General features: G+C 39.5%; 1 protein-coding gene across 1 annotated transcript in view; it reads left to right on the forward strand.

The window, feature by feature from the left end:
- Window positions 1-9,766: 9,766 nt before the first annotated feature.
- The window catches only part of LOC101647535 (arginine-glutamic acid dipeptide repeats protein), a 207,628-nt gene continuing 203,483 nt past the window's right edge, over window positions 9,767-13,911 (forward strand). Inside the window, exon 1 of the mRNA XM_045298782.1 lies at window positions 9,767-9,928. Within this exon, the coding sequence (XP_045154717.1) occupies window positions 9,903-9,928 (26 nt within the window). The 5' untranslated portion in view covers window positions 9,767-9,902. The remainder of the gene's footprint in view (window positions 9,929-13,911) is intronic.

Raw genomic sequence — 13,911 nt, forward strand, 5'->3', positions numbered from 1 at the left:
ATTAAAAGTTTTACAAAAATATGTGTAATGAGCACCTCTCTATAGCACCATATAGATGCCCCATAATGATCTGTCCTCTTATTTTTGGACATTGATGGTTTGTCAATGCTTGGTTGTTCTAAAAAAGACTGTTACCACCTTTTTTTCAACATAACTATTCTAGGTTGAACTTTACTTCAATTAGCTTGGATTTGAGACAATTTAAAATCTCTTTTAGTGGAGTTCTTTTTTGCTCTGTACAGCTCATGTGGTCTTTGTATGGCTTTTGAGCACAAGCAGCTAGAGCTGGATATACATATTTTCTTGTTTGCTTTTCCTCTGCCATCCTTCTCTGAAAACTCATGACATTTACCTGAGATATCAGGTACTGGAGACAGCTGAGAGAACGTATGCATATTTGGAAGTACTGCTACTAAAGTTACAGGAACTTAAATAAAAAAGGTCAGAAAGCCAGATTTGCCAGGAAACATTTACACATGTTGAATAAAATATTACAAAGCTCCTTCTAAATCAGAGATATGCTTGTGAAAAATAAGAAAAGCAAAATCAAAGTAGCCCATGGAAAGAGAGTGTGTTGAGCTGGTTGCTGGTCTCTTTCATGAAGGGGCTCCCTCTTGGTTTGAACACTCACCAGATACAGGCGATGAGGCCTTCATCTCAAGCAGTTCAGGAGTTGGAACTGAGCTGTAAAAGGTTTGTACCATCGAAGAGTAGGCTAGTCCCTTGGTGAAAGTGCAGGAGATACCGTGTTCCTAACTAAAAGTAAGTGACAGCAACACCTGCCTGAGTGTGAGACGTGGGCCTGAAAAGAAGAAAGGAGGGGGATTCGTCTTGGAATTATTGAGTGTAGGGCATGCTCCCATGACAACTGGGGTTTGGAAAATAAAACTCTCATTGAGAAGATAAAATGTAGTCTCGTGGCAAACAGACCCCAGAACACTGGGTGGCAGTGAGTTTGTTTTCTTTTGTTTTTTGAGTAAAACTGTCTTACCAGATATGGATAATACGAAAAAGTAAACTTTGTAGGTCATTCTTACTTTTGAACATGAATTTTAAAGTTTAAATAAGTTGTTAGCAAATGAAATCTAACAAAATGTTTTTAAAGTATATTGTCCAAGCTGGCTTTATGGACAATGATAGTTTAATGTTAATATATCTGTTGATATTTGCATGCTGTACCTCTATGATCTACTGAAAAATATGCCCTCACCTTGATGTAGATAGTTAGTTAGTAACTTAGATAGCAGCAGTTAATAACTGCTTGTTAGTAATACCTTGATGTAGATAGTTAGTTAGTAGATAGTTAGATAGTAGCAGTTAGTAACTTTCAATACCAACATTTTATGAGCAGGGAGAAGGATGTCTTTAGCAAATTGACTATAGAATTAAATTTCTTTAACAGAACACTTACCAAAAATCCATAGCATGTTCTACAATTAAATGCTGATGCTGAAATTATTTCCTCTAAAATTAGAAGCAGAAGAGTATCATGTCTGACGTATGAAAAAGAAAATATGTGCATATTGAGATGGAAGAAGCCAATTTCTATTAGTCAAGCATTTCCCCCCTAGAATTTTCTGAGTGCTGAGTTTATTGCTGTTTTCGTTTTAAAAGTTTTTTTTTTTTTTTTTTTTTAGTAAATAAGCTGTTTTGTATAGTTTTTCTATTTCCAGTTAATGGAAAACCCCTTAAAGCAAGATCCTGGAAGCATTTATGTTAGTTTTTATTTTCCCCATGAGTTGATATAAATTTTCTGCATTTTAAATTTTAGAAATAATCTGATAGTGTCGTATATCTCATTTGCCCAGCTTTCCTTTAACTTATTCAGAAATGCTTGTTTTTCATTTGTTGGTCACTAGGCTCAAATTTTAGTCACCCCTACACCAAAGAAGAAAAGAGGAGCTTTAGAAGAATTTCGGTTATTGCCTTTATTTGAAAGATTGAAAGTAAGCAGTCCCTGAGTTTGGGGATTAACAAGAGAGGAGGAGAGCTGGGACCCAGAGACTATAATGATGTATCTGGGGGTCAAAGGACTTGGGGAAGACCCTTGCAGTAGGGCAGCCAGTGTGCCTGTTGTCTGTGCCTGTCAGCATACAGGCAGAGGGAGGGGTTAAGGAAAAGTGGCAGCATGGAGGCTCAGGTGGGTAGTGAGCCATCAGCAAGCAGGCATCTAGTGTGGGAAAACAAGGCTCAGACCTTTAGACACTCTTAAGAACTGAGAAGAGTACCAAGGTGTGCTCAATGTGAGGAGGCTCTTGGTCAGTGGAAACAGCTCATTTATAGAATTAGAATTTATCGTTAAAATGAATCTGTGGGTTAGTTAATTACCAAACCACTAAGCTTCTGGGCACTTTGATTTTCTCTGACTACGTACTGGGCTGATTCCATATTCTACACTTGTGTTAAATTTGGAGCTGAGTGCTAAATGACCCCAGGTTTGGGCATTTCTAATGAAAGAAGCATAATCTACTCATTGCACAATCTATCTACTCTCCTGATTCTGGAGAAGTGATGGTTGAATACTTTGTTTTTGTGGTGTTTTTATTTTAAACTGTTCATTTGGAATTGTGTGTGTTTCAAGGCGTGCGTGCATGTGTATATATACAGTACATACTGATATATAGGGAGGAGTTCTGGTGCAGTAGGGGAGTGCTGCCAGGATTCTGAGGGAGGAGAGACATCTCTTCTGCTAAGGAGGCAAAGATAGCTGCTGCAGAGGGAGGACATTGGACTTGTGGGTGTCAGTTGCCATCATGTTGGATCCCGATGAAATGCTTCCCAGCAATGTACCATCACTGTGATCTGGATTCATAGGGTTAACTTTGGCTAATTATCAGAAAAAGGTAGCCAAGCCTTCCTTTCTAGTAATGTTCAGGATCATAACAACATGCAAACTTACCCTGGCACATGAGAGGTACATAGAGGTATATAGATGGACTGGGTATCTAACATGGATCTCCCACACGGAAGGCAAGAATTCTACTGACCCACTGCTGCTCTCTGGAACTGTGGCTATAGGAGAATTCCCGGAAGGAGAGAGTATAAAACAGAAGAGGTCTTGCGAGCCACTCTTTGGGCGGGCTTGCTGGAGGAAGCGATGGGAAAGAGAAGTTTGTCAAAGTGGCATTTGAAGGATGAAATTGAGATGATAGTATCAGAAAAGCCAGGTAACGATTTTGAAATAGACTGGAGGTATGACAGATCCAGGTTTACATGAAAACAAAGTGTGTGTGTGTGTGTGTGTGTGTGTGTGTGTGTGTGTGAGAGAGAGAGAGAGAGAGAGAAAGAGAGAGAGAGAGCGCGCGCACTCACATGGGGCGGATGAGAACACCCCCACCACTAACATTTATAGCAGTGGTTCTCAACCCGTGGGTTGCAACCCCTTGGGGGTCGAACAACCTTTTCACAGGGGTCTCCTGATTCATAATGATAGCAAAATTACAGTTATGAAGTAGCAATGAAAATGATTTTATGAGAAGACAGACTCTGCCCAAGGCTGTGGAGTTATACTTTGGATAATTTGGATACTTTGGAATATCACCTACAAGAATATCAACACCCAAACAATGAACCTTTTTCCTTCTTAAGCTGTAGACAAAGTGAGGCTTCCCTTATTCGTCTTCAAAAGAATATCTTACCATGATTTTGTCTAAAACACACTTAAGAAAACTCAGGACCATAATAGGGCTTTTCAACATAAAAGCACGAGCTAGAGATGGCGAAGATAAAGAAGGTGGGAAAGGACTGAAATACACAACACACCTCTGCACGCATACACAATACAAAACGACACTAGACAAGGGTTCCTCTGTGTCTCAAATGTTTAATTGCTGAGAATAAAGCAGAAACAACCCAACCACACACACAAAAAGAAAAGAAAATGATTTTATGCTTGGGGGTCACCACAACATGAGGAACTGTATTAAAGGGTCGCGGCATTACGAAGGTTGTGATTTATAGGAATCTTAACCCTTTTGATTGTTAAGTTTCTTTGCTGTGCTGATGTGACCATGTCAGTTTAAGGTAAATCCTAAACCTAATCACTTCTGAGTTATAAAAAACAGATTACACAGAGCACAAGCAGGAAATGTTAAATATCAGAAGATCTCAAAGGAATCCAATAACAAAAGCGGACACAGAACATGGTTTTCCCTTCAAGCCCAGGAAAGAGAGTGAGAAACTTCACCTACAGCTAGTACCCTAAATTCTGCCTTACAGCCACTAAAACACACTCTTTAGAACTCCCCTGGTGACACAGTGGTTAGACACATGTTCTTAATTGGAAAGTTAGCACTTCAAGCCTACCAGCCTTTCCAATGGAGAAAGCTTGTCTGCTTCTAGGGCAGCTCTACTCTGTCCTGGAGCATTGCTGTGAGCCAGAATTGATAGCCACAGGTAGCTTTCTACCTGTGAGAAATTAAATTTCTCCTCTAAAAGCCACCCATTTGCTTTATGTCCATTACAGCAGCTTTGGGGAAGGAAGACACAGAGGCAAGGACCCTGGATTGTGGAAACTTGCTATTTAGTGTCTTGAGAAATGTTGTTAGGTGCCATTGAATGTATTCCAACCCATAGAGACTGTTGTGTGTAACAGAAAAACACTGCCTGTCCTCTGCATCATCCTCACTATTGTTCTTAAATTGGAACCTATTGTTGCAGCCACAGTGTCAGTCTGTCTTGTCAAGGGTTGTCTTCTCTTTCTCTGCCCTTCTACTTTACTAAGCATGATGTCTTTCTCCAGGGATTGGGCTCTCCTGAAAACATGTCCAAAGCATGTGATATGAAATCTGACCCATCCATGCCTCTAAGGCAGTGGTTCTCAACCTTCCTAATGCCGTGACCCTTTAATACAGTTCCTCATGTGGTGGTGACTGCGCCCCCTCCCCCCAACCATAAAATTATTTTCCTTGCTACTTCATCGCTGTAATTTTGCTACTGTTATGAATTGGGCCACCCCTGTGAAAGGGTCGTTTGACCCCCAAAGGGGTCGCAACCCACAGGTTGAGAACCTCTCTAAGAAACATTCCAGCTGTATTTCTTCCAAGACAAATTTGTTTGTTCTTTTGGTACTCCATGATACTTTCAATATTCTTTACTAACACCATAATTCAAACGCATTGGTTCTTCTTCAGTCTTCCTTATTCTGTGTCCAACTTTCACATGCACATGAGGCAACTGAAAATACCATGGCTTGCTATTTGCATCTTAGTTCTCAAAGTAACCTCCTTGCTTTTTCAACATGCTAAAGAGATCGTGTGCGGCACATTTACCCAAGGCAATGAATGCATTGTTTGGTCTTGTGACTGCTGCTTCCTTGAGTATTGATTGTGGGTCCAAGCTAGAGTACATAAATCCTCGACAACTTCAGTTCTCTCTCCATTTATTATATTACCAGTTGGTCCATGTGTGAGGATTTTGATCTTCTTTACAGTGAGTTATAATCCTGAGTGAAGGCTGTAATCCTTGATCTTGATCAGCAAGTGCTTCAAGTCCTCTTCACTTTCAGCAAGAAAACATGTCACTGCTTATCATAGGTTGCTAATAAACGTTCCTCTTATCCTGATGCTGCATTCTTCATATAATCCAGCTTCTCTAATTATTTGCTCAAGATACAGACTGAATAGGTATGATGAGAAGAAACAATCCTGACACATTTTTCCTGATTTTAAACGATGCTGTATTCCCTTATTCAATTGGCACAACTACTTCTTGGTCCAAGTTAAAAGTTCCGCATAAACAAAACGAAGTATTTTGGAATTCCCATTCCATCTTCTCTGATTATTTTCTCAAGTTACAGATAGAATGAGTATGGTGAGATGATACACACTTTTTCTGATTTTAAAATCATGAAGTGTTCCCTTGTTCTGTTTGCTCAATTGCTTCTGATCCGAGTACAGTTTCCACATGAGCACAGTGGCATGTTCTGGAATTCCCATTCCTCTCAAGATTAACCCTTGTTTGTTATGATCCACATAGTTGAATGCCGTTACCTAGCTAATGAAACACAAATAACCATTTTTCTGGTATTCTCTGCTTTCGGTCAAGATCCATCTGACACCATCAGTGATATTTTGTGCTATGTCCTCTTCTGAATTCCACCTGAACCGCTGGCAGCTCCTTGTCAGTATACAGTGAACCCTCGCCACTTTGCGCTTCGACTTCCGGGGCTTCACTCTATCGCGGTTTTTGCGTAACAGCACCCACTGCCTACACCCGCTCCTTCAGAGGAAAAAGACGGCGACCCACCTGTAGAGTACATCCCTTAAGTCATTTCATAGGCTATTGATTACAGTATTTGTAAGAACTATGTATAATAATACTGTATGTGAAATATGTAATACTGTAAACTAGATGCCATAAATAATATAATAAATAATAAATGATAATTGTAACGTCCAAAATGTTTTACTGTATTTTCCCTTTTTCATTTAATAAATTGGGTAATACGAGTGTAATGGTGACTAAAGGGAGTTTTTTCATGTCCTCTATGCTCTAACTACGAAAATATTTGATTTACAAATAAGGAATCCTACTTCGCGGAATTTCATTTATCACGGTAGGGTCTAGAACAGATTAACTGCGATAAACAAGGGTTCACTGTACTGTTAACAGCTGTTGTTAGATGATCTTCAGCAAAGTTTCATTTGCATGTGATATTAATGATACTGTTTTATAATTTATGCATTCTCTTGGGTCACTTCTTTGGAATGGGTGCAAATATGGATCTCTTCCAGTCCGCTGGTCAAGTAGCTGTCTTCCATATTTAATGCCAGTGCTTCTTCCGCTTGTTGCAACATTGCAAATGGTATTCCATCAGTTCCTGGAGCCTTGCTTTTGGCTAATGCTTTCAGAGCAGTTTGAACTTCTTCCTTTAGTACCATTGATTCTTGCTCATATGCTGCCTCTGTAAAGGGTGGTCGAAATTCAGGAGGGATTTATTTAAAGATGTATTTTGGTTCTGGTGGACTTGTTTTAATTTTCTTCAGCTTTAACCTGAACTTACATCTGAGCAATTGGTGGTCTGTTCCAGTTAGCTCCAGCTTTGTTTTAGCGAATGATATCGAATCAATTTGACTTTTATTTGTTCCATCTGGAGAAGTTCATGCGTGTGCAGTTGCCATTTGTGTCGTTGAAAAAGATATCTATGATATCTTTTGTTGTTGATCTGAAGATTTCTATCATGCTGTACTCAGCTTTCTTTCTGTTAACAAGATCATATTTTTCTAACTACCTCTTCTTCCTTTTTGTTTCCACCTTTAAATTCCAATCACCAGTAATTACCAATGCATCTTGATTGCATGTTAGATCAGTTTTCAACAGAAGACGTTGGTAGGAGTCTTCAAATTTTCCTTCAATAGCTTTTGTGGTTGGTGCATAAATTTGAATAATAATTGTATTGATTGGCTATCCTGAAATGCAGGTAAACATTATCCTATCACAAATAGCATTGTATTTCAAGACAGATCTTAAAATGGTTTGTATTTTTTTTATAATGAATGAAATGCCATTCCTCTTGATTGTGCTATTCCCCATATAGTAAACCATATGGTTTCCCGACTGAAAATGACCAATAACAGTCCTTTCCAGCTCACTAAAGCCTAGGATATCAATCTTTATACATTTCATTTCATTTTTGGCGATTTCCGATTACTAGCAGATTTTTGCAGTTGTTTCTTCTCATCTTGTGTCGTACCCCACTAGCAAATGAAGGTCCTGAAGCTTTTACCCTGACAGGCTTTACTTGAGTCACGCCATTATGGTTGACTCTACTTTGAGAAGGCTGCACTTCAGTCATTTTTTGAGTGCCTTCTGACCTGAGGGGTTCATCTGGCACTATTGAGATGGCTAGTAGGACCAAAATGACAGTTGTGTTTTTCTTACTTGCTATTGCTAGTATAATGACCATTTGAATTCTGTGTTCATGTTCCCATGGTTTACAGAACACTGATAAATTCACTAAAATTATTATTTTATATAGATTTTTTTTCAAATGAACTATCTCTATGCAAAAGAAAAAAAGGAAATACTCTGAAAAAAACAACTTAGTAAAATAATTTTATTTGGCTATGTTCTAAAATTCAGTTGCTCTTTTTTTTTTTAACGAAGTATTTGCCTCTGAATTGTTTTCTAGGTATAACAGTTCTGGGAAACATATCATCTTACATGCCAATAAGGGACAACATTTTTTTGTGTTGGGTCAAATGTAAAGCTCTTTAGAGTGTATTTGACATTTTATGTGTTTTGTAAATTATGTTTTCAATAATATAAGAGCTATTTTATTTTTAATCTCAACATTTAGCTCATTTGATAACATAGACAAGTGTATGAAGGAAATGGATGGCCTCTGGAGTTAGCTAGGATTTTTTAGGGTACTTGAGTGTTCTTTTAAACAGGTTTTAAATTTTTTGCACACCATTACATTTCTGGGACAAAGATTTGACACTGCTCTTTCTTATTTTATGTTAGTTTTTCTAGTTCTCAGAGGCTCATAATTCTTCCTCTTCCTTTTAAATTATAGCTAAGTAATAATATAGAACATTGCCTGTAGAAACTTGCAAATAGAAACTCTGTGTACAGATCCCAAACTAGGGTTTCTTAGATATCTGACAGTCAAGTCAGTTTGCCTTTTGTTGGTTAGGTGGAAGTTGTGAGAAGGTATAGAACGTGTTTTTAAGGATATTAGTGGAAAATGTCGTGTTTGATACTCTATGGACAATATAAATATTTACTAGTGCTGAGTATGGCTGTGATGGCGTGTAATTATATACCTGGCCTTAGAAATCTTTTCAGAGTATACTTTAGGTGTGTTTAGTGTTCAGAGTAAACCCAAGGATCAGACTGGTGCTTAAGTGCTTGGCTGCTGACCAAAAGGTCAGTTTGAACCCACCAGTCACATTTCAGGAGAAAAATGTGGCAGTGTGTTTCTGTAAAGATTTACAACTTTAGAAACCCCACAGGACAATCCTATGTCCTATGATTTGGATTCAACTGGATTGCAGTGGGTCAAGTTGAACTTTGAACTATTGATTGGAACCTCCCTGCTCTTCTTACATATTATTAGAAGTATATTCTTCACATTAGACATTCCTCTTGGGGCTACTGTTACTTTAAGAAATGTGTGTTTATTATTTGGGAGACATTAGAACTTTTTTTTCACTCAGCTTTTTGTCTAAAACACAGTGTTCTTTCTTCGGGTACCCTGCACACCTTACCATCTATGCTAACTTTGTCCTGTGTGGAAATACAGAGCACTCCAGAGCTTTGCCAGGATGGTTTGTGTGATCTTTTAAAAGTTTTCAGGAACAATTTGACAGTTACCCCTAATTAAGTTCCTTTTAATTAGTGTTTAAATGTCTTGTTGTATTTCTGTTCATTGCATTGTGGTCATTCCTATCACTGTCTTTTGATTAAATTCTTTCTGGGAGAGCTTGCCATTTAAAATCACCATTTATTTGGAACAAAAGAAGGAAACTTGCTGTGGTCTTAACAGAGCAGGGCATGTAGCTGTGGGCTGGCCTGCAGAGTTGCCCGTGTTGGCCGTCTGGGATCCCCTTGTGAAGGCCCCACTTCCCTGCACACTAGCTTGGTATGCAGGGAGAAGCTGCAGAGTCTGTTGGCTGGGCTTTATTTACGGAAACAGCAGGGTTGAGATTGATTGCGTTGTGAGACAGTGTATGGATGAGGGAGGGTCACAGCACATGCTCAGTCCTGTCAGTGTGAGGGGGAAGTTTCTGCGTTCTGCGTGAAGGCTTAGGTCATAGCACAAGCTCAGTGCAAGCTCTATGAGGTCTCTCAGACTGCATGTGCCTCCATTTTGAGGTGTTAGAGTGGAAAAGGGCAGAGTTGTAGCAGTAAGTAGAGGTACAGCAATACATCTAGACTCACAAGAGCCTCTGCTAGTCATGGATGATCCATTCAGCCCCTGCAGGTAGGCGCTCTTCCTCCAGCCGATCTGAAACAGTGACTTGGTGACGTTCTTGCTGCTCTTTCTCACTTCTGAAAATGTTTATAGATCGTTTCATCATTCATCGTGCATGTTCCTAAGAACCTTTCATTCATCCCTGGCTGGCGGTATAGGTGATGTTGGGAAGCATGAAAGCAGAGCCAAAAAAAGGGGGACCTAAGAGACGCATGAAACCAAACATAGACTGCAAAGCTTTGCTCTTCCCCCACCTCGTCCTTTCCTGGTGGTGGTTTAACCTGAGGTGTGCTGGGGCATACTGCCGAGCTTGCAGGGAAACCTGCAGGTTGTCCATCGCCTGTGCGGCAGACAGGGACTGCTTAGGCCTGTGAGGAGCTCTGTTTGGATGTTTAGGAAGGGTGGTAGGTGGGCAGCTATTGGTTGCTTTGAAGGTGGGTGGAACTTGTTGTGATTGAGAGCCTGTTTGCTAGAGCAAATTATAATTCTTGTGATCTTTTCCTGAAGTCTGAAGAGGAAATAGTGTGCATGTTTTGACATATGCAGAGAACTGATATAGATTATAGTTAGAACAATATCACCTTAAAATGGACTTATAAAAAAGTAAAAGATGTGTCCCGTCAGTTCGCCCTGTCTACTGCTTCAGAAGGAAGATATCCCTTCTTCTTTCGGGGGTTTACTGTAAAATTTCCAAACAATCAAAAATGTTTGTTATTATGCACTGACTTTTCTGTTTTTAAAGTTGAGGTTCCAGGTTGGGGGGAGTCATTTATTTGTTTTTGTTGTTGGTTGAACAGAACACATTTGTTGTGAATTCTGAAGGAGAAGGATGAATGAGTAGTTGATGTCTGGGAAGGCAGAGTCTTCCTTGCCAGGGTCAAGTCTGGTGCCTGAGCTCTATTTGATGGGCCTGGCACTGGTCTTGTTGAAGAAGGGGAATTGACTGGAAGTTGACATTTTGTGAGTCATGTTTATAGAGAGGCTTAAACTATGGCTATAGCTAACTTCAAGAGATGGAACAAGCAGATTCAGGACAAGTAGAATTCTTACCTAAATAGATATTAAGGGAAATTTTTTGAACGATATTAGTTACTCTTTATTTTCTGTCCCCACTTTTCTTTGACAAAAGTTATAAAGTTTTTGAAGTGGCCATCAAGTTTTGTGCCTTTGGGATAGTGAAAGCATATTTAGACAAATATGCAACTGGAAAAAACCTCATAAGAAAAGGAAGCAACGTACTGTGTTGATGATATAAGAAGAATGGCTCATATAAGCGTCTAGCTGTATAAAGCTGCTCATTGCCATCATTTGTCAGAGGAGGCCCCTGGTTTTGTGGAAAGCTTTTAGAAAGGATCTAAAACCCAAACCAAACCCACTGCCATTGAGTCAGTTCTCTGACTCATAGCACTACATAGGACAGGGTGGAACTGCCCCTCTGGGTTTCTGAGACTGTAAATCTTTCCCGGAAAGCTTCATCTTCCATGGAGCAGCTAGTGGTTTTGAACTGCTTACCTTGCCATTAAACAGCTCAACACATAACCCAGTACGCCACCAGGGTTACTTGAGCCCTATTTTCTGTGAACAGAATCCACTAAAGTTATCCTTCCTGTCCTTAGAAAGGATAACCTTGGTGGATTCTGTTCACAGAAAATACTGCTGAACTATAATCTAACTTTTAAGAAGTTAATTTGGGGTTGTGATAAGGAGATAAATTATACAGGAATAACTTTGGATTAGTTACATTTATTATTGTTTTTTATGTGTGTATTGTTCCAATCCACTTTTCCATTCACATGAGATCTCTGTTTCCTTAGTGACTATTTTGACAGTTTGGGGTCGGTATTCTCTTTGCCTATACCACATAGTGACTTATCAGACTCCAGTTCGAAGCAGCATATGCTTTTGCTTTGTGCCTCTTTCATGTAGTCTAAAACTAGCCTTTTTCTAGAAAGCCTGAAGGAACAAGGTGCTGAAGCACTTTCACGTGTGGGATCAGTGCAGGACTCAATTGCAGGCTCCGGGGAGAAACCTGGTGTTTGCGTGAGCAGGACATCTGTTGGGAAAATTGTTGTGAAAGTGACTTTCTGTTTTAGGATCTGTACCACTCCTGAAACTTATATTGTTCTCTTGTACACAGTGTGACTATGGGTCAGAACCAACTCCACATGTGACCGAGAGTACCAACTTCTTCAGAACAGGAAGCTGTGTCCTTAGCTGAATCCCCCCTGGATCAGGTTCTCCCTACAGACTTGGTGGTCTGGGCCTGGTGTAGTAGAAGTCTGGGTTGAAGGAGCTTTGATGCAGCTGTCTGTTTCGATGGTGAGGACTTGTGATTACTGACTGACCTGGGGGGATCTTCGATCAGGAGTGGGCATCTGTTGTTTTGCAAATCCATTGAAGTCAGACACTAGAACTATTTTGGGGGGCAATTATATATGTATTTTCCTGTGTTGAGGAAATATATTTCGATTGTTGTTTGCTGACCAATCATCTTCTGCTCTCAAGATAAATGAACAGCCAGCAAGAAGTTGTTCTCTTGGTTGGTGAAGTTGTTAGAGTCTTTGTAACTTGGACACTGTTGGTGGAGGTGGGATGGGGGGGACTTCAAACGTAACTGCCATTTTGACTCACTCATATGGATCCCGCCGGGCATGGTAGAACTGCCCCTTTGAGTTTCCAAGGCTGTAAACCTTTATAGGAACAGAAAGTCTAACCATGCTCCTGAGTGTTGGTAGATTTCACTTGCTGACCTTGCAGTTAGCACCCCAACACAAGACTCACTACCTCTTCATTGCTTATTGCTCCCCTCCTATTCTGCTTCAGAGGATTAGGGAATGTTGATGATTATGAAAAGGATATTTGAAAACACAAAGCTACAGCACACTCTTAGCTGTATCATTGTTAGGTGCTATTGAGTAGGTTCTGACTCAAAGCAACCCTGTGTAGCGTAGAACAAAAACCACTGCCTGGTCCAGCTGTAATATTTGAGTTCATTGTTACAGCCAGTGTGTTAGTCTATCTCATTGAGGATCTCGCTCTTTATTTCTGACCCTCTACCAAGCAAGGTGTTTTCTCTCCTGAAAACATGTCCAATGTACACGGTACTTTGTTTATAAGTAGCCATCTGGCAATACTTCTTCCAAGACAGGTTTTTTCTTCTGGCAGTTCATGGTACTTAACAATATTCTTCACGTGGACTAATTCAAATGCATCAATTCTTGTGTGGCTTTCCTGAATCATTGTCTTACTTTCATATGCTTACGAAGCAATTGAAAATACCATGGCATGGGTCAGAGACACGCTAGTCCTCAAAGTGGTAGTCTTACTTTTCAGTGTTTTAAAGAGGTGTGGTGCAACAGATCTGCCAATGCAGTACATCATTTGTTTGTTTGCTTTTTTAAAAAAAAATCATTTTATTGTGGACTCTTACAATTCTTATACATTCCAGACATCAATTGTATCAAGCCTATTTGTACATGGGTTGCCATCATCATTCATTTGATTTCTTGACTGTTGTACAGCAGTAGGTTTGACTTCCATGAGTGTTGATTGTGGATCCAAGCAAAATGATCCTTGGCAACTTCAGTCTTTATGTCATTTATCATAAAGTCTATTGTTCCAGTTGTAAGGATTTAAATTTTCTTTACTTGGAATTGCATCCATACTGAAAGCTTCTTTACTTTGCAGTAAATATGGCCCTTTTCATTCTCAGCTGCATATAAAAGGTTAAACCATAGCTCAACACTTTTTGGTTACAATGGGGGTCCTTTGTAACCCAGCATTCTCCCTAAAATAGTGCTGACAGAAAAACAGAAACAACCAAATAGAAAATAAAAGTTCTACAATCATTACCCTTTATTGGCTTTTCATTATCTTTTTTTTTTGTTTTGTTTTGTATGTTTTTGTTTTTTTTTTAACATTTCATTAGGGGCTCATACAACTGTTATCCCAATCCATACACACATCAATTGTGTAAAGCGCATTTGTACATC

Source organism: Echinops telfairi, unplaced genomic scaffold (genome assembly GCF_000313985.2).
Source record: "Echinops telfairi isolate 266 unplaced genomic scaffold, ASM31398v2 ScPeMD7_7457;HRSCAF=8495, whole genome shotgun sequence".
Classification (NCBI taxonomy): Eukaryota; Metazoa; Chordata; class Mammalia; order Afrosoricida; family Tenrecidae; genus Echinops; species Echinops telfairi.